Genomic DNA, 27,935 nt, shown 5'->3' on the forward strand with positions numbered 1-27,935 from the left:
TATGGGAGAAAAAAACTGCCGCAGGCCAATAACCTAATGAGAATCATCAGCAAAGAACAAAAAACACAACCTTGGAAACTGGAAAAACTCAAACATGGATTGTACATGCAATTAATGTTTCATACTCTACTGATGGACGGCAGATTGATTTTAATTAGCCGTCAGTTTAGATGATTATTTGTCAATTCTTCAGCAATGTCGGAAATCAGATTTTTCAATAGGGTGAAAACAAACCACAGCTTCTTAATAATAACAACACCAAAAAAAGTAATTTCTTAAAAATATTTATTCAGAAAAGGAGGTGTTGCTGTATTTGCCCCAACAGTTGAAGACAATACCCAGTCCAAAGACAAAAGAGTGTGAATTAATTCTGGCTGGATTTATAGGTGATATGAGCGTACCACAGGTCAGCACGTTTGTGTTTCTTATTGGATAAGCAACAGACATCCGGCTGTAAAACATCTAACTTCATTTATCACTGCATTACAAACCAGAGCTTTGATTTTCTGAAAAACAGATGGGGAGATTACATGGAATATTCTGCTCTTTTGGTCCAGTGGGTGAGGAAATAGCTGCTCCCTTCAGCCAAATAATATTCAGTCTCTTATCCACTCCGTGCCTGAATCAGACACAACTCACGAAAAAATGTATTTCACATTAAAAGTTGCTTTTGATATATAAAATACTTTAATTTGTTGTATTATTCTGATGTCGTTTTCTATTTAATGACGTCAACTAACTGTTCTGAGCATCCAAAATTGACCAAGTGTGACAGTCTGGTGTGTTATATTGACCCATTTTGTCATTAGGGTTTTAAGTTTTCAAGATCATTAGACGGTCTGCAACAACACATGTACAGCACAACACAACAATCGCCTGCAAAGATCTACTGTACGACAAAACTGTTCACTTATTTTTATGTAACAGGAGAGCATCTTGGAAGCGTTACTGAACATGCTACAGTATGCAGTGTCATTGAAGAAACTCTTACTGCAATAGTCTCCTTTGCTGTTCATATCCTCTTTTTCAGCATAATCACAATTACTTTCATATTTATTACTCACGCACCTAATGTACTCAAATGTGGAATGTAGCAGAACAGATTGCAATAACTCAGTTCAAAACGGAATCATTTTGCGTTGAACGTCATTTAAAAAAAAATCTAAGGAATTGTGATTATGTTGAAAAAGACATTGCATTGAAACGTACCGCACAGGATACCACAACTCAATGCTTAACGAGTCTGCTGTTTGCTAACAAGACCCTGCCTGGTAATGCTTTAACTAGGTACATTAACACGGACCGCTTTGTATTTTTTGGCTTGTATCAAGTAAGACTGAAACAAGAAAACTACCGTCTATTTGAAAGTGGACCCGGCTCCACATCCCATTCTTATCAACACGTTGTAATCAGGGCCTAAATGGAAAAGAAACAAGATTTCAGGGAGTGATTAAGACCATCGTAAGCGCTGTGAAATTCATTTTAAGTTGAGCATGGTGGGATCCCCAGGGAATGGTGGCCACTGGGACAAATGTGTCTGTACCCTACGTATTCACTTTGGCCCCATCCTGGACATAATATTTTAAAATCATTTTTTTTACAACAAGAAACAACATATGAAAAAGACGTTTCTACGCCATAAAAATGTACACCAGAACCTCCCCCCGGGCCTCAATAAGCAGATGTCTGCCCTTTTACAAAAGGTGGTGGCCTAGGACCTTCTGCCATTTCTCCCGACTCATGAACCCTTGGTCCTTGAAATGCGGAGCAAATTCTGGACCACAGTTCATTGTTACATTTATTTTTATTCCCACTTGCTGCCCTCTTTAAGAAGGGAGTCAATAAATAATACAAACATAGATTCATATCCTAATGGAAACAGTTCTGGACTGAAATCAAGACACTTCCGTAAGACCTGGACACTGTGAAGATTTCTCTTGGTACGCAGAATTGACATGCACCTTCGAGAATTCCTCATTCTCTTGCAGACATAGGACCTCTGCATTTTTGTCAAGCTTGGGCATGTCCCCATTTTGAAAAGTCTCTGGCAAGTCTCTGTTCTGTTGTCGGAGATGCTGCGTATGTGGGAGGTCTAAATGTTGTCCATATTGATGCAAATCAGAGAGGGGTTTGTTTTTATTTAGGTTTTGTTCAGCTGGGTTCTCCCCGGGAGTTTTTTGCTCATTACAGTGCTTGCTGGCATTTTCCTCTGTGTACATATCCAGGGCGTAGCCATTAATTTTGACGGTGGAATTCTCTGCCATGCTGGTGCGCACCGAAGTCCTGGTGCTGTTGCTTCCCCCACTCTTGAACAGATGCTCCTTCTTGCCCAGAATGTGTCGTCTGATGATCTTCCGGAAGGTTTGTCGGAACTCCCGTATCCGGTAGGCGTAGATGAATGGGTTGACCACAGAATTGCCGTGGGACAAGATGATGGCCAGGTACATCAGCCAGGCCGGGGGCCGTAGGCACTGAGGACAGAAGTAGGTGAAGCAGTTAATGATGTGGAGCGGAAGCCAGCAGACGGCAAACAGCCCCACGATGATGGCCAAGGATTTGGCCGCGTGGACCTCCTTCTGGAGGATGGAGCGGCACTTCTCCCCCTGGATGGCCTTGAGTTCGATCAGCTGGAGCTGGTGCCGAGCCGCCATGAAGATCTTCAGGTAGATCCCCAGCATGAGCAGCAAGGGCACAAGGACAAAGGCGAAGAAGTTGAAGTAGACCATGTAATCCATGGTGACCACGTTCTCAAAGAGGCAAGGCATCATGTGGTCATCTGTGCACTTTATATGATTTACCGGGGTGCTGTTTTTGGTGGCCTCACTAGTACATTTGTTCCAGCCCAGCATGGGCGTCAATCCAATGATGACAGAGAGGACCCAGCAGATGGCGATGATCCCTTTAGCTCGCTGACCCGTCACCAGACCATTATACCTGAAACAACATTAAGGAAACAAAGTTATTCCTGTCACTAAAATAACAAGAACAGACCAAAGATACGTTGGGATAGAGAAGAGGTTGTTCATCTCATCAAGCCCGTCCCTAGTCCACTGTTCATTGTTTAGTAAAGGAACGTAGATTTACAATGTGGGTTTTCATTCACAGGGGCAATAAAAATAAACACCAACAGGACTTCACAATCAGCTCTCTCAGTATTCATTTCTATCTCACTGGAGAGGTCTAAGGCTTCTGAGGTCATCTGGATCTGAGACATTTCAATCATCTTCTTCTATCACAGCTAGATTTGCGAGCATCACCCCAAACAACACCTCTGACAACAAAATCAAAACCTCTCGGAATTCCAGGATAAGCACATTTCTATTCATAATCTTTTAGATGTAGTGTGGATTGGATCTGACTGTAACAATGCTCGCTTCGTATGGGTGATCTTTAAATGAAATAGGCACCTCACAAGGCAATGATGTGCAAAAGAGCTGAATGACGTGACATGATAAACGGTGCGGTATATACGTCCTTGAGCAATTAGCTATTGGTTAGTATGCCTGTGAAATGCATATATGCAAAGATTGATCATATTTTGAAAGAGACATGATAGTGACTGTATGAAAACAAAAGCATCAAATCAATACATTCAATAACCCAACAACCCCCTGTATGTCTCGGGTAAGTGAAAATCAAGGGGGGGGGGGGGGGGTGTTTGGAGCAAACACACTGTACTGGGAAAAAGGTCTGGAAATCAAGCACTTGTGAAACTGATGAAACTAAGAAAATAAAGGAAACTAAAAATGATGCAGACACTTTTTTGAAAAATAATAAAAAAGGAGCTAAAAGGAGTGCGCTTTCTTATTTATATACAAGGCAGACAAAAGGAACAAAACTCACTAGGCATTAGGAACCTGCATGGCGTTCTGATCAATCAAACTGCCCTGATATTGGGATTGGGCTATTCTGGCCCTGAACACTCAATGGAACGAAATCCTCAGATATCAATCTGCGATGCCTTCAGCCCATCACTCGGTAATCAACACTCTTCTGTAGTGCCCTCTCTTAATCAAGCAGATATGAATCATCCTTTTGGAAAAGGCATGTTTGATGTGTAATCCAGTTTGAACATCTCAGATTCCAGCATTTTATTATAATTGTGTGTGAAGGTTTCGGATGTGGAAGCCTGTTCTGTTGATAAATGAAGGACTTCTATGAACACTGAATTCTACACAATTTATTTGAACCCTTTGCTTTGCGGTATGCAACGCATTTTTTGGAAGGTGGAAAAGATCCCCTTTTCTGTTAAATGAATACTGCTTTAGTTTATTAAAAAAAAAGACAGCTACTGTATTCCTCCACTTATAACTCAGATGGATGTAAGTTACTTTTCAGGGGTAAGATGTGCATTTGCTGGCGTATTGTTTGAATCAAGTATTAGGATCAGAAGGCTACACACTTTTATTTTCAGGAGGAATAACAGAATGATGTTGCTGTGTTGATTCCAGGCATTTAGGACCATTTTAAAGCCAGAGTTTACAGGGCATGGATATGATACTGTATGTGGCTCAGATGTTTCTCCTTTCAGAAAGAATATGCAAGTAAGTCTCCTTCGTTTGTCTCATTGCAAAGTCCATGACTGGCTCATCTTTAAACTATTATTAACTTTGTAGTTTGTTGTTGCAATGCAGAGCTCAATGTTGATTATGCACATAGCCTTGTAGAGTCTTCAAATGAAACATGCTGTATGCTGTAACTGTTTTGCTGTAGTGTAACACATGTAATCATATCATTATGGCCAGCTCAAAAGCATCTCAGGGATAAGAGAAAAGTAAATACGTTCTTGGAATACCTTTGAGAAGCCACGTAAATAATTGTTTAACGATCATTCAAGTCTGTACTGTACAATGTTTGCTATCAAGTAATGTAAAGCAGGTTTAGGAGTGTGTGCATTGGGGTGGAGGGGTGTTGCTGGAGACCTATCTTCCCATGGCAGTGCCAATGCAATGTTTCTGTATGAGGGAAACTACACTAGTATGGGTAATGGATCCATTACTAACCATGCAATCCTAAGATATGCTGACTTGTGCACCAGTTAATATGATCATTGTAATAAGGGAAACTATGCTTTCTTTCCCTATATTCTACTAACAGTATTGCTTTAGTATGTTATATTCCATGTTACAGTATACTGCAAAATAACCATATTCTTTTTCTTTTATATGGTGAGAGGCGAAGACATTTAACATTTATATTGGGAAATACTTATCCTGATGCATTCCTGGGAATTAATCTCTGCTCTGAAGAGTCTGTACAATGTCTCATAAACTGGTTTAATATTCTACTATAAAACATATAATTGGACTTCCTGTTATAAAAAAAAACAAAAAAAACTCTAATATGTTTACAGTCCAGTTACAAGATCTATTTTCAGATCTCGTGGGATAACAGCTGAAGGTTTTGGCTGTTTTGACCAGGTTCTTTGTGTTAGAGTTAACAGGGTGGTCCTGAATAAGCAAACCCGGCCCCAGAGACACACGCACACAGACAGAACAACCCTAATCGGTCCGGGCAGAACGAGCGGTGAACCAAACCAGCATCCAACAGATTCTCACATTTTGATAATGCATACCGTCCTTAAAATCTGTTAATATTTTAGTAATGTACCTACATTTTTTAATAAGCCTTTTCAGCTACAGTACTCATTTCCGTTCTCTTCCTATCTTCATGCAGTCGTGTTTTCCATTTTGAATATCATTGCCTGCACTTTGAAACGCTATTGTGCAGCCTTCTCCTCCATGCTGGTTTGCAGAGGAAATGTTTACTCTGGATCATTCACCTGTCTCATTCTTTCAGTAGAGCCAGATGGCAGGACAGGCAGAACATGTGTCAAGTGGAGTTCTAACTGGAAAGAACGCACAAGTGTTCCAGCATGAAGGAAACTCTGCAGTGCTGTGCCCTGCCCCTTCTCCTGGGGCTGTCATAGGGGCCTGGAGCAACGCTAAGGTGCATCTGTAAAGTTCTGATATGAAGGGAATTCTGCAATGCATTTTGTTTATTGAAATGCGTTCCTTATGTTGCAAGTCACACAGCAGGAGAGTTCTGGGAAAAAAATTCATTTAGGTTTATAAAAGAAAGTCTACTGAGAACTCCCTTGTTTTGTTATTGAACCTAAGAAAAAAAAACAGACAGATGTTTTTTAAATCTTACTTTCAGCCACCACTGGCGTCCATTTTATCTGACTGCACATGACAATAAAAATGGCAAGCATTAAATATGAATCTGAATTAAAGTCCAATGAAAACATGTCTCATCTGTTTTGGGACTACCAATGCAGCTGGCCTGTCTTTCAGAGGCACAAGCTACCAGTTCCTTCCTTTTATGGGATTAAAATCAGAGGCTGTATTAAAGGCAACAATATGTAGTGGGACCAGTGCTAGTGCTGCTAGTGCTCATAGGAGGTAAGGAAAGGGATTTTAAAGCCTTGTTTTGCACTTCTAATAGGTGATTTACTGCTGATCTATTCTGAATAAACAGTTCTGCAGTCACCCACACACACGATTTACACAATGACCACTGATGCGTCATGGACACTCAACACTCACAAGTACAGAAGCAGATGCTGCTGCTGACATCAGTGGCACACGACATGCCCAATCGTTGTATTAAACCTTATCTCTGGAATCATGGGCCACCTGTTAAGAGTCCTATCAAAGGGCTTTGAAACTGTGAAGAGAGTTACGTGACAGCTTTCTGTCACACGTCACACTGGCTGTAGGTTCTTTTTGTCATTGATAGACTCTAGACTCCAATGATGTCACATTTCAGTTAGTTGGATTTATTGTGTTTTGCTTCAAGGTAGTGGTAGGGGTGGTGGTGTTAAATACAAACACCCCATTTTCAAGCATTTTCTAGTGTGTCCCAGGGGACTTGCAGGCATTATAAAAAGTTCCTTTAGTAGTCCTCCTGCAACCTGACATAATCCTGGTTTTATATTGCTCTGTCACACGACTGATGAAGGCAATGGATGAAATGGTTGTCTACAGTACATCTATTATAAGAGGCTTTTAAAGTTAAATATGTATTCATGGTGTCGGGCAGAGCTCTTTTAGAAGGCATACATTTGACACCTCTGTGTTCTTTCATCATGCGGTCTGCAGTAACACCCTGGGTTACCTCTCAAGTGTAATGTTTGTAAGTGTGAACCCATTCATGTACTTGCAACACATTTTCTCTTGCACACAGTGTGCAAAGAAGTTGAGTCTATAAAACTTCACCATGGCAAATTTACAGTATACCATACTTTGTTTTTTGCTAAGTGAACATTATAATTTACATGCATGCATGTGTTTCTCTGGCAGGTCCTAATAAGCTCCCCTCTGGGTGTGGGTTTATGTGTTTTAATGTAATTTGAGTACAGTATATATTTCTTCTGAAATACAGTACATTTGTCTGGGGAGACAATTATACCGTAACGCTCTGTTTAGACAGTTATGCTCGATAAAATGTGTCCGTCACAGATTCCTGAACGCACTGACCAAAAAATCTTCAGCAACAGCATGAATCATCATCAAGTATAAACCAGCCTTATGTAATGTGCTTTCCTTCCCTTCTGAGCTTCTGTAATACATGTGCTTCTCTCTCTCATTACCAATATCAACAGCAGCCTGTGGCTCCCTTCCTTTGTGCTATTATGGGAAAGTGGAAAATGACTGTCTGAATTGGACACTTTTTGCCAAACGTGTTCTAATTTTAAACAGACCACCACCTGGTCACAGCGGGAACACGACCTGAGAATACGACAAACACCCCCAATCGTTCTATTTAGCTGTTGTCTTTGAGTTGTGGGGTCAAACATTAATGTAAAAAAAGCAGTGGACTTCTGTGCAAAAGGCCCTGAACATGGCACTGCTAATGGTAATGTGTGAGTTTATGCTTCTAACATACATGCAAGCCATAGCTGTAAATAAAAAAAAAACTAGAGCCATCAGTATCACAATAAAGATGATCACTTTCACATGTAAAAAAGTAACTGTGACATAAATACCGTACAGGTACATTTGTAGCATACAGACACGTTTCTCCATAAATCCCTACATTCTGATATTATAAATAACTTGCTAAATAATCCCCAATTGAATAGCTGCCTAAAACAATGTCCTAAAGGCTCTCTAGATATATGAAGAATTTGTAGAAGTATGCATTCCCAGTGGGGATAATAATGAGCCAAGCTCTGTACACTCATGAAGCTTGCACCATTTTAGTGAAAGGAAAAATATAATGGAACATGTTACTTCTACTGTAAATATGCACCTCAAACACTGCAGCAGTAATACTATGTGTATGAACGGCTGCATAAGGAACAGCTCATCAGAGCCTTGCAGTCCTGTATACAAGGCAGTGATCACTTGGTGACTATCTATACCAGTAGAACTGCAGTAACATCTAAACGTACAGTACTGTGGCTGCCCTCTTACCTGAGGGGTATCTTTATGGCAATGTAGCGGTCAATGGCGATGGCCAGCAGGCTGAAGATGGAGCTCTGGGTGAGCACGAGGACAAAGCAGGCGATGAAGAGGCAGCCGTGGAAGTGGGCGCAGAAACCCGTGCTGATGGTGATGGCGAAGGGGATGGCCAGCACGCCCACCGCGATATCCGCCACCGCCAGCGACACCACGAAGAAGTTGGTGACGTTCTGCAGGTTGCTGTTCAGGCACACCGCCCAGCACACTAGCACGTTGCCCAGCACTGCTAGCACAGCGATCACCAGCTCCAAGATGATGTAGATCACGTCAGCATCTAGCATATTGAGGTGAGCCGCACACACACTGAGACTGAGCAGGAGGAGAAATGTAGGGTCACTTCAAAGTGCATAGCTGCAATTCAGCAAGCCACCACGGGACCACACCACCACCGCAGCAGGACAATTTTTGCAAGAAGTTCTGATGAAGGATCAAACCAGCCTTCTGGTTCAATTCCAAATGGTCCTAAACCAGATCAGCCAGTACGCTCTAAGACTGTAGGAAAGACACAACTGATGTGTATTCAAAAGTTCAATTAACCCCTCAAGACGGTCTGTTTTCCCAGTCCCGGTTGACTCTGACGTAATACCCAAATGGTCAATACATATAGAAGTACTGTTGCAGATGTCTTAAATCTGTTAAGAGATGCGTTTCTGTGTATTGGCACTGGCTTATTTAAGACTTAGTTAAGGAATTTGTCTTAGCACATTAACAGAAAGGCAAGTCCTTTTGCCATTCCAAATACTGACGATTCTGATTGGCCCTTTGTTTTCTTCAGTGTGTCAACAGATTCAGAGGTTGCATCCAAAACAACCCAACTCAGGGTTCAAGGCTGACTCTTGTGAAGACAAGACTACACACATGGTTGGAACAACTTTAGTCCAGAACAATTTCCAGCAGTAATGATTTGGCCTCCAAATGGTAGGTGAAAATGGGTAGATAACCATTCACTCATTGATTTTTAAACTGAGAAGCACTTAAGACAGTCCAAGTCTCTTTGATGGGTCAGTGAATAACCCAAACTGTCACTGAGTTGTGGTTAATCCAAGGACGACTTCTTATATTGCTGTTGACATACTGTTGAGATATAGCTTATTGTAATTATGTTCTGCAGCTCTGGTTGTTTGAAATGAATCTGATTTCTTCACTTTACTTCTGGTTTGTTCAGATTTACAGCCTTCCACGATTGGAATCTGAAATTAAAAAAAATAATATTATTATTTACACAGTAATTATTGTTTTTCATTGTTTGAAAAGGAGCTTTGTCATGTATTGAAAAAAATATAAGTTAACATTTATTACTGCTATTGATTAAATAATATTCTATTACTTTTGTAACCTCTTAAAAGACCAGAATTAATTATTAATCAAATGTGATTTGTAGATTGCTGAAAATGTATGAACATTCACAAAAAATAAGATCTGGAGCGGTATACCAACTACTCCCCACTCCCCAAGCAACCAGAAGGGGTTCAATTGAGCTTTTCATGAAACTACATATAGTGATATATACATTAGTAACAGATAACCTTAAGATAATCTTCTCCAGGTGTGAGATAAACAGCAATTTTAGATATTATACCCCACCTACTGTCTATATACATCCAAAAGGGACTCAACTGGTTCATTAGTTATTGCATGTCACAATTAAGTGTTAGAAGAAGAAGAAGAAGAAGAAGAAGAAGAAGAAGAAGAAGAAGAAGAAGAAGAAGAAGAAGAAGAAGAAGAAGGAAGCTGCAAGGAAACAGAATACCCCCTTGATGGTAGACATGAATGAGTTGCTGAGGACAAGTGGGCTTGTTCTATCCTGCAAATAGACTCACAATGGGTTTTAATAACATTTGAATCAACCCACAAGCTTTAGAAACGCTCTCCACAACACCCTCCGAGGTGTCTTCTGACAGCTCTTAGCTACTAGATATTTAAAAGCTATTGTTTCAGAGAAAGCAGCTTTAATAATTAGACATGTTTGCATTAAGCACTGTGGCAACTGTTCACATATACAGTAAATAGACATGCAGTTCACTGAAGACACTCTAAAAGCTTTGTGTAGCGGTTTGGTTGTCCTCATTCAGCTGGTCAGTTTATTTATTATTCATAGGGAGAGTATTCACTTTCTTATTTTGTCATGGAAACATTCAAGGGTCATATTTAGAATCAAAATATCAAACTTTATTTATGTTTGTAACATCTAGACATCTGGCCAGTCATGAGTCCCCCAAAAACCACATACATTTCTAGTTTGTTTTTGTAACAGTCTGTATTTACTAACAGTTATTTTCCAACAGAAAATGAACCTATTAGAAATTGATTGTTGAAATCTTTTTTTTAAGGAAAACAGCTTAAATGTACACTTTCTGGTAACTTTTTTTTTTGTAACTATCCTAATTAGCACAATCTATGTGTTCTTTTTAGTACTTTGTGTATCTAGATGAATTTGCTTATTTTGCAGGAAAAAATCTATATAAGAAAAATGCATTCTAAACATGAATGTTTTGCTGTCCTGGATGTCCTTATGGCATTCATTCAAATATAGGTTTGTAACTTGAATTACTGTAACTTGTTTATACTTGTTTAAGAAACAAACGACAGCCTAGTTTCAGGAATATCAAACACAATTCTGCAGACTTTTACATATACAACTTTGTTTTAAGTAACAAGCAATTTATGCGTGAAGTTTCATCCATTGATCCTGAAGAAGAGTCAAGTTCCCACAGTACACGCTGGCTTGATTTCCTGACGCTCCCCGTGGTTTAAGCAGATAGCTGATGTCTGGCTGATCTTCAAAGCAGATGTGCATTAACTGCATTTCTAATAAGGCGGCTTCATGTGAAATTCTCTGAATATGGGGATCGTGTTCTAAACCATTTCCTCATCTCAAGACATGCCGCCGGTGAAGAGAAACGATAACCATGAAAAAAATTTAATGAATGCCGACCCAAGTCTGATTGCCAGAGAATCTCACCGCTTTTCTTTTTTTTTTTTTATTTGCATACAGGAAAATTGCTGTTGTGCCAAAGATCTACTAGACTTTGTAATAATATGCAATGAGACCAGGGCAAGACACTTGATACACAGGTACCGACCGCGCTTTAACATCCATTGATTCTGATTACTTTGCTTTGATTGATATGATGTGTAGGAGTAAGAGCAGGTTACTGGGACTCACATTAACAGCCAGGTCTCAGGATCATATTAGTTGGAGTAGCTGGCTCGATTTCCAACTTTATCAATAACCTGCCAGTGGATGGAAGTTGCAATGTAATAATGTTTAAAATCTGAAAGGTGGGAAGGGCATGATGCACAACGTTCAACTAAGACACCACTGAAAAGCTGGGGAATGAGTTACCCTGTTAAATATTTTCCCTTTTGGAACTAGTTGAAATGAATGAACTTGTAGGTTGCAGTTAAGTATAATTTTTAGTACATTTATTTTTTCTGTTGAAAACTAGGCTAGATACCTGTGCTAGGCAAGCTGGATTGCTGAAGTCCACCGTGTACTTATTTCATTGTATTATTTAACTTATCTGAACAATCTTTCATTTGTAAGTATGCCGTTGTACTGCTTACTGTTGCACAGCCTCTGAGCCTTCTTAGCCATGTCACACTGTAAATTGGAGCTTGTGTCTAATGCTCTTTCCCTGGTTTAATAAAGGAATTGGATTGTGTACATTCAGATCCAATACCTCAATGTTAATCTTCTAACCTCAGGAATCTATTTCTGATACCTCCAGTAGGTCCTTCTGTTTCCAACATGTTACTGTCTGTTTCCAATACTGCAGGCCGAACCCTTTTTAAACTAATGGTTTGCTGTGTTTGCATGCTGACAGCATTTAATGGATGAAGCTGTATGAAAAATGGTTGAAGGTGAAGGGTTAACAGACCAGAGTCTTTTTTTTTTCCCCCTCAGGTACAAAATATTTCTAACAAAACCACAGACAAATCAATCACTTGATGTAGTGAAACACCGACTGTTGCAATAACGTTTTTAACTTAAGAAATAGATTAAAAAATAAATAAATACTGGGTGCTTTAGTACGACGTTCTCCGTGAGAAAAGGCGGGAAAGAAAAAGTAGGTCAATTTTACAGTCAATTTTATTTTAAAACACCAATGGGATCCTCATAAAGGAGCAACCCAAATGAAAACTGGACGCCGTGCCATATCCTGACTTGCAGCTGGACTTTCCGGGATGCCTGTTTGTCCCAGGGGCGAGGGGTGTGCTAGCTGGCCTCATTGTGTGCTAGCTGGCCTCATTGTGTGCTACAGTAAAGCAAACAATCAATCAGTCGCAGAATCAGCCTGTGAGCGTTCCTCACTTTCACACAAGCAGGACAGAAAACTTGATCCGCTATAATAAAGCCGCTGCGCTGCGCTGCACACACAGAACCAGTTTCAGTCAAAGCATCTAGTTGTTTTTTTTTGGTTGTCTTATTCTCAAATTTATTTCTTATTTTCTACAGTGTATTGTCATAGGCAGTGGATTTATAGGAACTTGATTGATCCACAGACTCTGGAGCATATTATATAGATAAAACACCACTGCTAAAAGCTCAGACTAATCCCAAAACAAAAGCAACAATTCTCAGCTCACCAGTCTTTGAAAATCAATTTAAGCGCCTTCATAACAAATCCCTCCCCACCCCCCCAGCCCAGCCTCCTGCTTAATGCTCCGATCCTATCTGTGAACACAGGCCAATTCATGAGTAGGGTCACGCTATGTCAAACTCCTGCTGCTTTCACATCACTATACAGTTAGGTGACATTCTGAGGTCAGTTCTCTAGCCAAAGGCAAACAGTTTCCCTTGAAGCGATGAACTGATAACTAATGAAACTGAAAGATTCTGTCAAATCAGCCCTTTTATTGCAATGGAGAAACGTGGATTCATTATACTATTGGGGGCATGAACAGCAATTAAGTCAATTGAACCCTTTGGACTGAAATTGATTTTGATTCACACCATAGGAAGCTGGACCGCATCACATAAATGGCTGATATTAATGACAGACCCCGATTAGCATTAATCATTGATTACCTATTGGGACTTTAGGCAAGGAAGTCCAATGTCAATGTCACCAACACATACAGTGTGTGTATACAGGCTAGCCCTGCAAATAAAAAGCAACTTCCTCAAATGATGTATGATATGAGACATGCAAGGGTTCAATTTTCTTCTATCAATGATTGGAACTTGACCCAGAGTACCAAGTATGAAGACAATAACTCAAAGCGTTAGGTCTTTACCATCCAAAAAACAAAAAGTCACATAACCCCAGTCAGGCAGCCATATGGGTGTAACACTGGAACTGATCTGGTATCATTGTACTGCAACGGATTAACAGTGTGTGTTGGTTCACAGCATTGGGATTTCTCTGGCATGTCACAATATAAAGAACTGCAGACGCTGCATTGCTATTGTAGTGCCACTGCACCGCCTTTAAGAATCATTGGATAAGTTCTCATTCCGCTCTCTTTTCTTATTATTTTTAATGGTATCAGTGGCAAGACGGGGACAATGGTTTCCCATTTATTAAAATGGAAGTGTGTTCGCATTCTGGGTCCTTGAAACGACACCCAATAGGGAGTACAATAAACAGCTACATTGTTTTTTAAAGCATTTTCGCAATTGTAAAAAAAGAAAAAAAAAAGTCTGACACAAATAAATGGTACCAATAAATGAGAAACACAGCAAAGGTTACAGCAATGAAATTCAAGGAACATTAACAGTTATAATAAGCAATTCTGTTTTCCCTCAATATCTCTCTCAAATCGGGAATGGTGCTTACTTCCGAATACAAACTCTTCAAGCATCATTTGTTAAGTGCTTTCCAAATATTTACAAATGTTAATAATTCCGTGTGAGGTGCATTCAGATTTAGACCAAACCATTTTCAAGAGCATTTTACAGCACTGGAGAATGAATGAACTAGGATTGCTACAACCACCTACCTTACTCCTAAAAATAAGCGGCTGGCACAAGCTGTTCTGAATTTACTGTTACTCAGCTTCTATATGTGCCATCTAGTCCATCTCTGTGCTTGTTACTTGGGTGAACCTTACTCGAATACCAGGTCCAGTCTACTACAGTACAAGTACTGGGAAAACAATATAATATCTTATCATTCATTTTGAAAGAATGTCCCTGTGTATCCCTCACTAATAATCAGTTAACAATGGAAAGCCTACGTGGAAAGGGACATCATTTCCAGTTAGGGTTCTCAGATAAGATTCCACTAAATATATGTATGCGTCGCACACTGTGGAACTTAAAAAAAAAACAGCACAGCTGCCAGAACATAAACAATCACATTAAGTCAGAACTTCAGAAATAGTTGAAAATCAGGCTATTCTCTAGAGTTTCATTGTACTCGTGGGATAAGAAATTCCTAGGCAGTGGCCAAAACAAATAAACTATCGACATCGGTCCAAGATTGAAAAACCCTTCACAGTGTTACCAGTACTGACGATCAAAAACCCTGCAACACTAACACTTCACAGTGTTACCAGTACTGCACGATCAAAAACCCTACAACACTAACACTTCACAGTGTTACCAGTACTGCACGATCAAAAACCCTACAACACTAACACTTCACAGTGTTACCAGTACTGCACGATCAAAAACCCTACAACACTAACACTTCACAGTGTTACCAGTACTGCACAATCAAAAACCCTACAACACTAACACTTCACAGTGTTACCAGTACTGCACGATCAAAAACCCTACAACACTAACACTTCACAGTGTTACCAGTACTGATGATCAAAAACCCTACAACACTAACACTTCACAGTGTTACCAGTACTGCATGATCAAAAACCCTAAACTACTCTAACACTTCACAGTGTTACCAGTACTGATGATCAAAAACCCTACAACACTAACACTTCACAGTGTTACCAGTACTGCATGATCAAAAACCCTACAACACTAACACTTCACAGTGTTACCAGTACTGCATGATCAAAAACCCTAAACTACTCTAACACTTCACAGTGTTACCAGTACTGACGATCAAAAACCCTACAATACTCTAACACTTCACAGTGTTACCAGTACTGATGATCAAAAACCCTACAATACTCTAACACTTCACAGTGTTACCAGTACTGATGATCAAAAACCCTACAATACTCTAACACGTCACAGTGTTACCAGTACTGATGATCAAAAACCCTACAATACTCTAACACTTCACAGTGTTACCAGTACTGATGATCAAAAACCCTACAATACTCTAACACTTCACAGTGTTACCAGTACTGATGATCAAAAACCCTACAACACTCTAACACTTCACAGTGTTACCAGTACTGACGATCAAATTGATCAGAAAAAGTGAATTTTGAATTCATTTTCTGAATTAGATTCTGCAATTCGATTTGAAGGTATACTGTAGGTTACAACGTATATGCAATTTGATTTGCTTGTTGCTGTCATAACTACCATTCCTGTTAACCACACAGTGATTAGGTCAGGCCAATCTATAAACCTATAACTGAAACCATAACAACCGAGACCAGTTTAGAAGATTAGAAAAAGAAAAAAAAACAACCAGCGTCTGTCCACTTCAAAATTACTTACCGAGGGACACAAACAATGCTCTCTTTCTTAGTACTGCGTTACAAAATGAACACCATACTGAATACATTGGTTTTAAATGTAAATATGTGAGTTAAGTTTATCGCCTAGTCAGTTTAATACACTGTAATCCATTTTAAGTGATCAGAGAATTACTGCAATGGTTCACTTCCTGCGCACAATATTGTGGTTGTGACTCAGTAATTATTGAATATTATTGAATATTTACTTATCAAAGTATTTTAGAGGTGTAATAAAAAAATGCTATTGATTTCTGAGAATCCCATTTAGAGTTGGGACAGGAACCATGTGAATGTTGATCACCCTGCTGAACCGAATCCCAAACTCCTAAGTAGAACCCAATGTTGGCTGTTTAATCTGACAGAACAGAGGGAGGAGTGCGAGGTGCACATAAACAAACACACTGTTATAACAGGGATCGGAAAATAATACCATGCTGTACTATACAAATACAGCAAAACGAATACTGCATCTAGCTGTTTGGCGATTTGCAGGGGTAGTGGGAGTTGAGGTGGAATGAACTACAATAAAATAACATTTGGTACGGCTTAGTGAGCATGTGCTCTGTTAGGGCGAGATCAATTAGAAGGTCACAACATTAACTGTCAGCTGCTCTTAATATAGTGTGAATGTCGGAAGCAAATTTGGAATGCTAGCGGTTCCGCCCAGTCAGCACTGAACAATTCCACATTCTACAGTGAAGCAAAACTACTGACAGGCAGGTACACAGTATCTCACATGGAACGTACTTTTTTAGAGTTTATAAAATGAGTAATTTGACAGGGACACAGGGTAAACAAGTGTCCTAGTTTGAAATGCGTTCTACATGTTTTCTTTTTCCCTGGAAGACGCTTAATAGCAAAACGAATGCAATTAAGAAACAAAATGAAGCACAGGGAATGATAAAGACATTTTAGTTCAAACACAATGATTTGTTGCACATTTTTACTAACCAATATGTCTAAACGGTTATAAAATTTGATACCCGATAAAGCCCATGCAAAGAGACAATCCTTCAGTCAATTAGCTAGATTTGCTTGCAAATCGACCCCATCAACACAAGTAAGGCTATTATTGCTATTTCGAATGGTCTCTATGAGCGTAGTAAAACGATTAGATGGACGATGGACACACCAAGAGGGGTGGTCCGCTTTCAAAACAAACAACTCACATCCTCTGACTAAATAATTGGTGGATCTCACCTTAACTTGGTAAGTACCTGAATAGATCTGTTTACCGTGTTTGCCGCATGCTGTCAGACACGCAGTGCGATTTTAATCGTTCCGGTCCCTGGGGGGTTTTGCGTTGCAGTTCAAAACAAAGCCAACTAAACAAACACCCTCAATTAAGTGGCAGGTAACGTGTCCTAAGACTTGCAAGCTGCGCACTCCTTCAACTACTAGATTGTTAAAACTCCCATACACTGTATAGTATATTCTTGCGAAGAGTTGCTTTTATACAGCAACCTGTTGCTAGCATATCTTCATTTGCCACTCTTCACATGATATAACCACTAGTATTACTGATCGTGGTACATGCACTACCGATTATTTATTCGAGCATATACTGTACAGCACTATCCTCATATTTTTATATTATAAATGATTATTAATCTAAATGCATATTAAGGTAAAGAAGCTATAATGCACAGAATGCCGGTAAACGTGAATAGAACACCTAGATAAGCACTTGTACATACACTAATCGGCATAACAAACCGCTTTTTAAATATGTATGACACGTTCTTACCATTAGGCGTGTATACATGGCAATACATCTAGCAGTGTTAGTTTGGGGTTATATTGAAATACTGTGCGCGCAATACAGCTCCAGCTACAGTATGTCTGTCACTGATGATGAGGTGAGCACAGGCAGTACTATCTGAGCTAAAGTATGATAGATAATGACACCGCTTTATTAAGTTTAGATGATGCTAAACTAAAACAAGTGTGTTTTACTACCCTATTGTATGTTCTATAAAGCAGGGGACAAGAAAAAGTCATTCACTGCGTGTGTTTCTGAGGGGTTCAACTCCACCTTTTGTTTTTTGTCCCTTAAAGCAAGCATCATGTACGTGTAATCTGGGTGTACAGCTTCCTAGCCGAGTCCCCACCTATACCGCAGGGTACATTGTCATTTTCTGCAGCATAATCTAGCCTTCCATTCAGGAAATGAGGTCTGCACACGTACCTAATTTGTTCAGGCTAAATAAATAACTGTTATTGAATGATCTTTATATGAGTTCCGCATCACAGGACTAGAGCTTCTGCTTTGCTGTTCACTGCCCATACTGTACGAGAGAATTACAGTGCACTGCAATTACCAATGTGTAAGGCTGTTAGGTTGTAGTGTGGTATTAAACTATTACAGTCCAGTTGTTTTTACTGGAACTAGCCTACAGTAGTCCAACTAAACAAAAATCTGTCCATTTCTTAAGATAGCAGTTCAAATTTTGTTAGTACAATTTAGAATCTACTTTTATTCTATACTTTAATGAATTACTATAACGTGTTGATATATAATAAATACAAATATTACATACCTTTTAAAATCCAAAAATAAGACTTCTGATAAAGTACTCCAAAAAACACCATTAAAGAAAAAGTGTTTCTGGTCAATGTCTTTTTGTAAGCTTATTCGACTATGAAAAATAATAATAATAATAATAAAACATTTCTTAACGTCCTGAATTTTGAGGTTGACTTCCAGATGTGAATGAATGCCGAGGCAAGCAGAGCTTTCTTGATACAGATTTTAAATCACCTGGAATTTAATAAATAAACCGATATACCCTTTTATTTGAAGTATTCATTTGCCCATCGCATCTTCTGGTAAAGTTATTTGCCTGCAATTCCATTCAATCGGTGGAACTAGAGTATGTTCTTTGATGTAAGTTTCGGCCACATGGTTTCAATTTGATGCACTGTCTTTAGATAGCTTAGTTTTCTGTTTTTTCGGTTATGAGTTAGAACACAGAAATAACTATTTTCCACCTTTGCAGTTCGCACTTTTGATATGCTCCCGGTTTATGATCAAGTTAATTTATAGCATAAAAAAGCTTAATCGCTGTATAGGCTTTCGGATCCTCAGCATGGTTGTTCTTGGTGGATGCTTCGCAGATCGCAGGTAGTCTGATACAGTTGTTTCCTCTGCTGTTTTATTCGCTGATTTTCGTTTCTGTTTGCGCAGTCAGTCACACATGCACTCTTGCACATCTTTAACCCGTCTGGTTTTGTTTCTGAGTTTGGAGCCAAGCTTCAGGTTTTGAAGAAGGCAGAATTAGCCAATCAGAACGCAGACCCCTGCAAAAACCACGTGATTCACACGATACTCGAATGTGCATCCACTAGCAATGCATTGATCCATACAATACCGGAATTGCGCTTTTAAACTTGATTATTGAATAAGCAAATTTAATGCATGTTCCGGCTATTCAAACATGGTTTTAGGATAGTGGTACAGTACCTTCGACTGATGTGTATCTGTTACACATAATCAGACCTATTCTGTAACTTTGTCAACGTCTCTGATTCGTGCTGCATCCCACAAATGGAAGCCTCTAGTTTCAGTGTGTGTGAAGCAAGAAACTGCCGTGGGTGGTCAATCTGCTTCAGAGATCTTTTTATATATAAAAAAAAAAAAAAAAAAAAAAAAAAAAAAAAACCAGTAAAAACAGGCTTGACGAGATATAGAAAAAAAACTTCTGGAAGTAAGGTACAGGTGCTTATCACCGTCTTATATTATTTTCTAAATGGGGCCATAGCATTAATCAGCTAGTTATTTAAATCCCATCATGATCTTGCCTGTCAATCAGACCAGAGGGTAAATTGACACTATTTTATAAGCCCGTATTTAAAAAACAGTATTATAGCATAGTAGTAGTCTTTTCTCCAGTCTGTCGTTTATTACATCCTAGTGCTGCAAGCAGTTGCTGAGGGAGCATACCTGCAGTATTTGGGTTATAGAGGTTTGGCTGACTTATTTCCAGGGGAGAACCATGTGTCTTTATAGCTCTACCTTTAAACAAACTGGACTGTCAACAAGGTTTGCTTTCCGATAATACAATCGAGTGTCCAGAAGGCTGCACTGCCCATACTTGGGGTTGCCTCCTGTCTCAAGGTGTGTGGCTCAAGCTTGCATCACTTGTTAGTTGTTGAAGTATGAAAAAAGTTTAGAACGTGTCCAGACTTTAATATTTTTGTCACACATGTATAATCCCACCGGAGGCCAGGGTTTGGCACAACATAGCTTCCAGTGCACCTCACAAAATCACTCACTTTTTTAGTTTCACTTGTAGCTTTTGCCATTGCCCCCAACCTTCATGTGCACCACATTCATTAAAAAATACAGAACAAAACAAGCCAACCTAGTCATGCACAGAAGTGGAATGATATTAGTGTGGAAGACCTTCTGTTGTACTGAATATCCCTCTGTCAGGGTCAATTTCTCTCTTCTGCTCACTTCTCCTTTGTCCCCGAGTTCTGTCTGCAGTGTATTGTGTTGTTGGTATAAAAAAAGGAACTTATTCTCTGTCTGCATCTCTCTCTCACTCTCTCTCTCTCTGCCACTCTCTGTCTACGTCTGAGTTTATAAGGGGGGGGGGGCTATGAAGTCATTTGATCACTGCACTGCTCGCTCTCGCTCTCGCTCTCTCTCTCTCTGGCTCACTGTAGATATACACAGGATACCCATAAAGGATTGTGTTTTTTTTTTTTTTTTTTTTTTTTATCCAACATATAGTGAAACTTATTTAATGCGAAGTTCTTGTCTTGTTTTCCATTAGTAATGTATGTGTGTTTTGTGTGGCTCTCTGAGAATTTCATCCAAGTAGCTGGATGGTTCTGCTTTATTAATAAATGATTGTAAAATAGATAATCTATTTTAATCCCATATACTATTTATGAATTACAGTACAGGGAGTAATAAAATCAATCCCTAGTCACCCCATCACTGCAGTTAAGTGTTTAAGATCATTATACAGTAATTCCAATTTTCCATTCAGGATTCATGACAAGAAAATAATGCCCCTGCTATTTTGGTATCACTTGAGAATGAAGTGTATGGTGCTGGTTTTTTGTTTTGTTTTAATAACTGAATAATTTTAGCTCTTCGTTACAAGAAAGAATCTGTAAGATGAGAAGCTAATTCTTGCATTCAGTGATTCAAAAATGTCATACCGTGATTACACAGAAGAGAGACAGCCTGCAGCTGAGTGGGTCTGCAACCAAATACCTGGTGGAACTTCATGATTGGTGCACAGGAAATTAGAAATACAAAACAACATGCATTGAATTCTATAGGTTTGGAATAATAATTGAGGATAAGACGAGGTATTCATTCATACAGCATCAAAATGCTCAGTCAGAAGATTATGCGAAACAAAGTCATGTAGTAGACTGTTTTGGCTATTGTCTTTCTAGTGTACTCATTAGGAACTGTGTATGTTGGTATTTCTATAATAGGAGTATCCCTCCCTGTGAGTGCTCAATGTTGACAGCAACCATGATTATGACCTGTAGAGGGGAAGGGTGGGTGAACTAAAAGAAAAAGGAAATAGAGAATCATACAGAACACAGCCTTCCATGTAGGCAATGTATCCCTTTTCAAAGAGAAACAGTCATCCTGCAGAACCAAGCTGTCATCTAATCAAGGGAAAACCAGCTTGAGAAACGGAAAAGTACTGGCATCTCCATCGAGCACATGGTGGACAATGACAGGATGTTACTATTGAGATAGAAGGGCCTGGGGGTGCAAGGGATCAGCTGTCCACAGGATTTTTATTTATTTTTGTCCGTGTAGAATATCCTAAAGCTTATGCTCAACCTGGTAACCAGTGTAGCCACAAAACAAAACAAACAATGATACTAAATCTCTACAACAATTAACAAAATAGTTCAAATGATAAAGGTGTAATCATCCACAGATGAGTCTGTCAGTTTATAGAAACAGGTTGCACTGTTTTTATTTGTGACAATGTAAGATTGTAAATGCAGTGTTTGTCAGCTGATAGAGGAGATAGGAGCTGCCAGTGGCATTCTGTAATGCAGTATAAACTGAGCATGTTAAACTCAGCTGTGAGACTGCTCATTAGAGAGAGCGAGAGAGAGACTGAGATATGTGACATTTGTTTTATTTAATGTACATTTAAATGTCAAAATCTGGTAGCGATAAAATATCTCTTTCACAAAGGCTCCCTGTAGGCGGGATCGAAAAACAACCCACTGTAATCCAAACACAGGCCAGAACAGGTTCACAGCACAGCTCAGGAGAGTATGCAGCGTCCGTGTTTATTTAAACCAGGCCATGATATTGAACAGTCATGACAGGATCCAGAGCACTGTGAGACTCTGGGAACATGTATATATATAATATAAAGCATGCTGTTCTAATTCTTTAGCAATCTGAAATAAAAAATAAAAATAAACACATGTTAACAAAACTGTTTCATTATGCCATTGATCTAAACTAGGTGCTTACATACAGTAGTCCTTTAAAGGGATGGTAGCTAACTTGGATTGAAGGCTAACATTGCAGTCCAGTTAAATTGTGACTGCTGTTTGAGTTGACAATGCTTTGATTTGACCATTTAAAGGGATCTGTGTAATGTGCAGAATGCAGATTGATCAGCACATTGCCTCACATATATATATATATATATATATAATATGCACTTGGTGAGGAATCATTGGACACTAACACCCATGTTAAACACTGGAAAGGTCACTGTCTCCACATCTTAAGACTGCTGTTCAAACATACAGGCTTGACTACAAAAACAGCAGACGTGACCCAGGCGAGCAAAGCAGTTCCTGTGACTTCAGCATCACTCTCTTTTCCTGCATCACAAAGGCAGGAACTGAAAACGCATGAGAGGAATTCCAAAAGCACAAATTAGTTACTTTTCTCAATCATGGGGACAAATAACTGAGAGTGCCAGCTAAAAACCCTCTGCCAGATGACAGCTTGTGTGTAACTAGCACAGGTTGTTTTTTTTGGTTTCCCCAAACGCTCATTACACCTTGTTATTCAACCAGATCTTGCATGATTTCTAAATTGGGCAGCATTTTATAGATGGAGCGCACTGAAAAACTGGCAAAAAAATTACAAAGTGAAATGGCATCCATCAGTGTTTGTTTTGCACAGTGTAGTTACGTGCACAATAGCGATGAAGTTGTAGCAATGCTATTCAGATATTGATGATTAGCTTGCAGTATTGAGCAGCGCACAGAGAACAACATTGTTCATAGATGTACTGCACGGCTGTGTACATGCAGTGTTGCACTGATGGTTTGTGATAGGTTATTGTAGTGCCTGTTTACGGAGACATTAAAAGGCATTCTGCCCAATTTCTTTTTTTCCATTAGCTCTTAATTCAATTCATATCCATTCCATTAGATGTGCTGGTCATAAAGCACTGCTGTGTTTTTATTTACGTATTTATATATTTTTAATTCTAATCCACTTCTAATTACTTTGTTCATCACAAAACATAATAGATTGTGAAGTTTATAATTAGAAATCCCATGCTTGTGAGTAACAGATGGGCAGACAGATTTAGTTGAGAAACGAGGTCAATGCGAATAATAATAAGAAGAAGAAACGTTTGCCAGTCAGCTGGGAGTTTAATGCAGTCGCTAGTCTGGAAGCAAGCATTCCTTTATGTAGAGCATTTCTCAAATGAAAGATGCAGAGTATTTTCTGTTATACATATATACACACACACAGTATATATAAATAAATCATGTCTTCTAATTAACAGTTTGGGCACACTTACAAAGGTCAGATGGAAGTCTGTGACATTGTGTTTCACACAGAGAAAAGGGCATCTCTCTTCAAAGTGTCATGCAAGTCCGCTGCAGGAGCATCCTGCACAGAAGAGTACAATCACATTCGGTTCAATGGAGAAAAAAACCCCCTTCGATCACATTTTGTTAAATTACATTTCTAGACATTTTGAAAACTGTTTATGTGATCTCTACTACTGGGTACTAGAAATTGTCCTGACTTTCAAAAGAAACATATATGCATTATAAAGACTAGCATAAGTAGGACACTTGACATGGCACAACTATACATACAGTGATTGAAGAGACTATAGATTAGTATATAAAAATACTATTTTATAAAATACTATTCGTCCAAGGTTCTGTGCTGTCTGAGAAAGGGAAGCCATAGATCTGTTTTATCTACCAAACCTTGCTCAGATAATATGATCGAGTATAACATTGTGCTGAGCTATTCGCTCTTCTTGCATTCCTCCAACTACAGTATACTATACTGTTTATTTATCCACAGGCACCTGTGGATTTGCTTTGAACGATAAGAAAGCTCAGTGTTTACCAATCCCCTGACCAGCGGCCAGCCATGTGATGAGGGATTTGGACTTTCCTGTCCAGATCACACCAGACATCCTCTCCTCATAACAAAACCTAACCTTCCTTCCAACACTTAAACTTTGATCCATCTGCAGTTTGTACTGCAATAGAATAAATTAAACTAAGGGGACCTGTGCCAGGATTATAATGGAGGCGCTGTTTATGGAAAATGTTTTCAATGGAGAGCTAGTGTGAAAATCCAGATTAACTGGATGTTTTCAACAATGAGCTACACATTACAAGGGTAATGGGACTTTGGATGTATCTGTATTTTATAATGTTTACAACATGAATTGTATGATTTTTTTTTTTTTTAATTGATTAACTGATATTTACATCAAATGCATTCTCTATGGCTTCAAAGGGAATATGTGGCTTCACTGGCAATTGCTGTGAAACTACTGACTCTTGTTATGAAGTGTTACCGAGATTGCAAACAGGCTGGCATTTCCAAAATAGCATCTGGCCAGGGAATTCTACCACATGAGCTGAAGAAGCATCTCCAGCAGTAGACCATGCCCCTTCTCTTACTGTCTTATCAGGATCACATTCCACCACTGCAATGGACACTTATCTAGGAAAAAAGACTCTACACAGAATTTGCTAACATGCGATATATGTACTGTATCATCAGTCAGGTAATCTGTTAACCTTTCTTGCCAGACATGAAGGGGTTTCTGCAGTGTGCTGCCAATACATCAGGAATACTGTGGCTGTGTTTTTCCTGCCTCTGGGTACTGTAGTATCTTTTCATTCTCATATTGTCTTTTGCTTTCTCAATACGTTATTTCATGCTGTTGCTCGATACTCAAACGGGGTTGTGGAGTGCCAAGTAAGGTCAAAATAGTATCCTGGAATGGGGAGTTCAGCACATTTTCTCCTGCGTTGTAAATTCTTCCACGGAATTCCTTTTGGAATCCAAGGAAATGCCTTGCATTTCCAAAGGAAAGGTCTGAACTTCAGTGGAGAAAGAGTGTAGCTGTTAAAACGAAATGCAGGATGCTAGGGCTCGGTGTTGCACTGAGATGCAAGTGCCCTCATGCTTGCTTCACATCCTCCAACCTATACATGTGTTTCTGTAGCACCTTTAGTGAGCTCCAGCTCAATGTGCTGTGCGACGTTTTCAAAAAATAACACCCGACCCGCAGCCTTTGAGGGGGGTTTTCGAGGCATGTTACTCCTTAAAGAAAAAGTAGCTGGAAATGATTGCTTTTTTAATATTTGTTTGAATCCTTCCGAATAGTTCTGTTTCCTGTTCCCATATTGAGTTCTTATTTCTCTAAATCAGCTGTTACCTGGCTTTGAGTTTGTCTGGAGAATCCTAAGTGCCAGGACTAAACAGTCTTTTAAAAGAAGCTGCTTCAGGCTCTTTGACACAGTGGTTTATCAAATGCAAGGTCCCTCGGAGTAGTTGAGCACCTGTAACCATTCCCCTTCAGAATCAAGGCTTTTGAGACACACAGTTTAAGGAGTTCACTGCATTGCCTTCTCATTTACACTGATTCATGCATGATGGCCATTCTGTTAATAACGTTGGATACAAATATCTTCTGGAGGCGACGGGCTGTTTTTCAAAATGACAAATCCCTGGATTCCTCTCCTAGTCAAGCACATGTCACAGTGTGTAATAAATGCTGCACCTGCCCTATCTTCATTCCTTCAGACAGTCAAATGCATTACCAGGAAATGTATAATTCAAGGGTCATGCATCACTTGGTTTAAAAAAAAAAAAAAACTTTTCATGGATATTGAAAGTCCATTTGACTTTGCAAACACAAAATGTTTGGCCATAGCTGTAGGTAAAACTTTTTTAGGCAATGGTAGGAAATCTGTTTGGAAGTGTGTCAGCTGATAAGTGGAAACCAAAACTGGTCCAAATCTAAAAATAATAAAGCTGATTTAAAAAAAAACCACACATATTAGGTATATGAAATGGTTTGTATAAAACAAAGATGAAGGTAACCTTGCCCAAAAGCATTGAGGTTGGCTTCAAATGTATTGGTAAGCGTTGATGGGGAATTAGTCTTGTTTGACGGATCCAGAAAGTGACTGGAGTCTGTCTCTGGTCTCTCAAGTGCTTCCACATGACGCAGATTCCTTTTCAAGTGCCTCTCATTACAGCTGGTGACCCCACTTACTGTAGTAATTCAGTACCGCTTACAAACAGCACATCACTTACTGAGAAACTACAAAGACATAAGCACCAAAAACAAGTTTTGCAATGCAATTTACATGCTTGCTTGTTTGTTTGTTTATTCATAATGTTTGTATTTGTTTAACAGGAACTTTTTTGCACAGGCTCAGGAAGTCCTTAAAGGTAAGATACACTTGGGTTCTGTTTATTTTTTTATTTCGTTTATTTTTCATATAGCTTAAATACAATCACATCTTGGAGCTGTCTGTGGTTTAAAGATCAATTTGTTCATTATTTGTTCTCAGATCAGTTGAAGTACTACTGCTGATATTACAATTGATCATCATATACCTAAGGCAGAGGAACCTCTAAAATGTAAATGTTTGAAGTCTGTGAAAATCTGATATTTTATGTTTTCAACAAGTTACGCATTACAAGGGTAATAGGATTTTATGATATTTAAACAGCCCCGTGTATAAAAGGTGTATCTGGATCCCAAAGGATACACGCCCTCTTGGACTCTGTGCACATTAGAATTGAATGTTTCTTATTTGTTATTACTGTTCTCTGTAATGGATTTGATTTCTTTGGGTCTCAATAATCACCAGTTCAAAGGGGAATTCAATCCAATTAACAGAGTTCTGTCGGGTTGTAAGAGGTTATACATTTTGTATCAAAGTCAACCAGCCTCTAGCATTAGTCGATGCTACCAATTGCCTGAATGCACACTATGTTTATTTATAATAAAAGATGTCCCGTAGGCTGAAAACATGCCTTTTAAATAATGCAAGGTACTGTACTGTATATGTTCACGCAGCAATCCGAATCACAACGGCATCTATTTCAAAGTATTGACAGCGGTCTTGAACTAGGCCCCTGGCTACTCCGTACCGCTGTCTGTGTCGGGTCTTATTGCTTAAACATGCTTCAGTCAGCTCGTTATAATGTCATTTTCTGCATTTTCAGGTCAATAAGAGATTGACCGCCATTGCCTACAGAGTGGGTTATTACACAGGGATAAGTGGGCTGGTTGCCTGGCTACTGCAAACCAAATGCATTCATCTACTCACAGAGACGTCCACAACAGTGTTCACTTATCTATGCACAAACTAAGCATGCCTACTTTACACTGATTTGATTTTTAAAAATAGATTTGGCAAGTGTCTTTGTGTTTTACTCACCTAAATGATTTTAAAGTGTTTATAATGCCATGGGCTTTAATGATTACAATTATGATGTCACTACTAATTTGTGTTTTGGTCTGCCTGCTGTAAAACATTAAAATGTCATGCATACGGCTCAGTTCAGTTTTGATTAATTTTGCTGTTTTGGATTCCTTCCATGTACCATTGGAT

The 27,935-nt window shown here is 39.1% G+C and overlaps 1 protein-coding gene and 1 long non-coding RNA gene across 5 annotated transcripts; one reads left to right on the top strand and one right to left on the bottom strand.

The window, feature by feature from the left end:
• Positions 1-19,292, bottom strand: LOC117963222 (adenosine receptor A2a-like). 4 transcript variants are annotated; one of them, XM_058994671.1, is made up of 3 exons: positions 18,863-19,292; positions 8,421-9,658; positions 1-2,934 (listed from the first exon to the last, which is right to left on the bottom strand). In XM_058994671.1, the coding sequence occupies exons 2-3, from the start codon at positions 8,747-8,749 to the stop codon at positions 1,896-1,898; spliced, it is 1,368 nt and encodes a 455-aa protein (XP_058850654.1). In that variant the 5' UTR covers positions 8,750-9,658; positions 18,863-19,292; the 3' UTR covers positions 1-1,895. The 4 variants fall into 4 exon arrangements, with proteins under 4 accessions (XP_058850654.1, XP_058850653.1, XP_058850657.1 ...); XM_058994670.1 differs by having other exon boundaries at positions 18,614-19,292; XM_058994674.1 differs by lacking the exon at positions 18,863-19,292 and adding an exon at positions 17,309-17,460.
• On the top strand, positions 16,800-27,875 carry LOC131699062 (uncharacterized). Its single transcript, XR_009308006.1, has 3 exons — positions 16,800-17,282; positions 26,729-26,763; positions 27,547-27,875. It is a non-coding gene; the product is annotated as an uncharacterized LOC131699062 (long non-coding RNA).
• The last annotated feature ends 60 nt before the right edge of the window (positions 27,876-27,935 follow it).

This window comes from Acipenser ruthenus, chromosome 21 (genome assembly GCF_902713425.1).
Source record: "Acipenser ruthenus chromosome 21, fAciRut3.2 maternal haplotype, whole genome shotgun sequence".
NCBI lineage: Eukaryota > Metazoa > Chordata > Actinopteri > Acipenseriformes > Acipenseridae > Acipenser > Acipenser ruthenus.

Coding starts and splice junctions, on each gene's coding strand:
- LOC117963222 (XM_058994671.1), bottom strand. CDS start 8,749: ATGCTAGATGCTGACGTGATCTACATCATCTTGGAGCTGGTGATCGCT. Junction 2,935..8,420: donor GCCATAAAGATACCCCTCAG/GTAAGAGGGCAG, acceptor ATGTTGTTTCAG/GTATAATGGTCTGGTGACGG.